At 55.9% G+C, this 2,583-nt stretch overlaps 1 protein-coding gene across 1 annotated transcript in view; it reads left to right on the plus strand.

Moving 5' to 3' along the window:
* The window catches only part of LRP8 (LDL receptor related protein 8), an 85,845-nt gene that overhangs the window by 52,152 nt on the left and 31,110 nt on the right, over positions 1 to 2,583 (plus strand). Inside the window, exon 5 of the mRNA XM_004372043.2 lies at positions 2,479 to 2,582. Coding sequence (XP_004372100.1) covers positions 2,479 to 2,582 — 104 coding nt within the window. The remainder of the gene's footprint in view (positions 1 to 2,478; position 2,583) is intronic.

The raw sequence follows: 2,583 nt of genomic DNA on the forward strand, positions 1-2,583 counted from the left end.
GGGGCGGGGGGCAGATTCTTGAGGTGTAAAGGACGACTGTTGCTGAAATCTCAGATCTGCACACAAATGTCACAGGGTGGGGAAGACACTCCCTGCAGCCTCGGTGGGGACAGATGGAAGTGGTCACTGGGACAGTTCCACATCGCTGAGCTTCAAGTAAAGGATTATCTTCCTCCCAGGGAGCCCGGCTGCAGGGCCTGGGCCAGTGGGGAGTGTGGCCTGGTCTCACTCATTTCAATTCCATGGGTACTTACTGTGTGTCAGGCCTGGAGCCAGGCTCTGGGAGGGACAGTGAGGTAGACCCTGCACAGTCCTGCCCTCGGGAGCTCACGACTGACAGGGACACAACAGGCTGTCAGTCACTAGGCGGTGAGGCTAGGCTGAGATACAGACAGTCACTGAGGAGGGCTTCCGCCAGGCACTTGCCCACATCCACTGCCCTCCTCAGGCCTCTACATTGGCATCCTGCCTGTAGAAATGCCATCTCCTCCAGAGGCTTCTGAGTCACAGCATTCTGAGATCCTAAGTCTGGGGCTTCAGTGTGTCTGGAACAGGAAGTATCTGGGTCTTGGGAGAGATCCCGGCTGGGCTGGCAGTTTCAAAGCTCTGTGCCGCATTGGCTTGTTTGTTCAGCTATGATGATTTGGCTGGGCCTCACTGTTTAACGAGAGCCTTACCTTGGTCCTCTTCCCTCCTCACTGCCCCATAACCAGTTGTTTCCTCAGCTACAAAGGCCACCAGTCACTGTTGCAGGGGATGAAAGTGTCTAGAACTAGACAGATAGTGACAGAAACGTTCCCCACTAATTATGGGAGACGGGTATTCTTGGATATTATTGGGTCTTACTGGATTTCTCTGCTACAGCTCCCAAACACCTGGGCAGAAGAAAAAGGAATGTCCCTTCTCTCCGTCCCTCAGAGTTTCTTTTATTTGTGAGTGGTAGGGGCAGGGTCTCTGGGCTTAGGCCTGAGAACATAAATCTTAAAGTTACTGTCTGCTCCAAAAACTTGGAGGGAACTCAGTACAAAGAAGCATTTCCCACTGGAACTCTCTACGGGTAGTGAGCGCCCCCTCCCTTCACATGTACAAGCTGTGGCTGGACAGGAAGGAGGGGAGCTAACTAGGCATCAGCATAATCTTGGGGGGCAGGCATCATGGGGTAGCATGTGTCTTCCCCACCAAGGCCCCAATATCCCAAAGCCCAGAAGGAAAAAAATTGCAACTGTCATGTGATAGAACTGTCAAAAGCACATGACATGCGCTGCCTGCATTGTGAAACTGAAGACATCACTCTATTTTATGTTCAATAACAATGAAAATTGACATTTTTGCCATCAGAAAATAAAAACATAGGCTCTGGACGCTCCCATGTGGAGAGACTTGGTACTGCCACAACCATATTCCCTGGGGCCACAGCCACTGCCTCCATACCCTGCCTGGGTCTCCAGGCCTGTTCTTGGCTCTGTGTGGGTGGATGCATGGAAGGGAAGGGGATGAGGAGGTCACTGCCCTGCAAACAGCTTGCTCTCCAAGAGGGGAGGAGAGAACCAGAAAAACTGAGAGGAGGATTCGGTAGGAAGGGAGAGCCCCAAACTTGAGTTCTGGTTCAATCCTCACCATGAACTGTGACCTTGGGCAAGTCGCTTCCCTCTCTGGGCCTCAGTTTCCCCATCTGTAAACCTACAGTTGGGGTGGCTGGTCTGTAAGGCTTTCCCAGCGTCTGTGCTCAGAGCAGCCCACCAGAGACAGAAGCCCCAGGCTCCAAGCAGGGCGAATGACCTATGCTGCACCTGCCTTAATCACTCCTCACACCCAGGCCCTGCCCAGGGCCCATCCACACCACACCTACTCACTGCAGGCAGCTCTGTGCCAGGCCCTCGGGACAAAGTGGGTCAGTCTCTGTGGCCATCCCTGAGAGGCTTGTGGTCATGGGGCAGACAGAAAGATATGAAACTCGGACACCTGAGCAGTCTGTGAGGGGCTGGTGAAAGGCAGGCAGAGGCAGGAGAGTTTCCCAAGCAGGAGAGCACAAAGTGTGTTGTGAAGGAGGAGGGATTTTGGACTCTTGAAGGATGAGAAGGTATCATTGTGAAGTGCAGAGGCAGTGGGTGCAAGAGGTGGGTGCCCAGAAGATGGAGCAGTGTTATGCTGCATATCGTTTCCCGGGAAGATCACTAGGTCCTCCTAGGTGTCCCATGCTGCTGCTGGCAGCGGGGCAGGAATTCTCCCTCTCGTTTACCCAGTGAGGCCAGGGAGGCTCAGAGGCCCAGTTTGTTGCCCAAGGTCACCCGGCTGGCCCTGGCAGGGCCCAGGCTGGAAGCCCCCCTTTGCCGCGCTTGACCACACGGCCACTTTTCAGCCCCCAGCACGGCTCATGCTGGTTCGAAGTGAGGGTCAGGGCCCCTGCAGCGGGACCAGCGGCCCCGGGTCTGGCCAGGATGGGGGCCGGCGGGCCGACAGGCTGTCTGTCCCGCGCAGTGTGCGCCCCGCACGAGTTCCAGTGCGGCAACCGCTCGTGCCTGGCCGCCGTGTTCGTGTGCGACGGCGACGACGACTGCGGCGACGGCAGCGACGAGCGCGGCT

Source organism: Trichechus manatus, unplaced genomic scaffold, assembly GCF_000243295.1.
Source record: "Trichechus manatus latirostris isolate Lorelei unplaced genomic scaffold, TriManLat1.0 scaffold00015, whole genome shotgun sequence".
Taxonomy (NCBI): domain Eukaryota; kingdom Metazoa; phylum Chordata; class Mammalia; order Sirenia; family Trichechidae; genus Trichechus; species Trichechus manatus.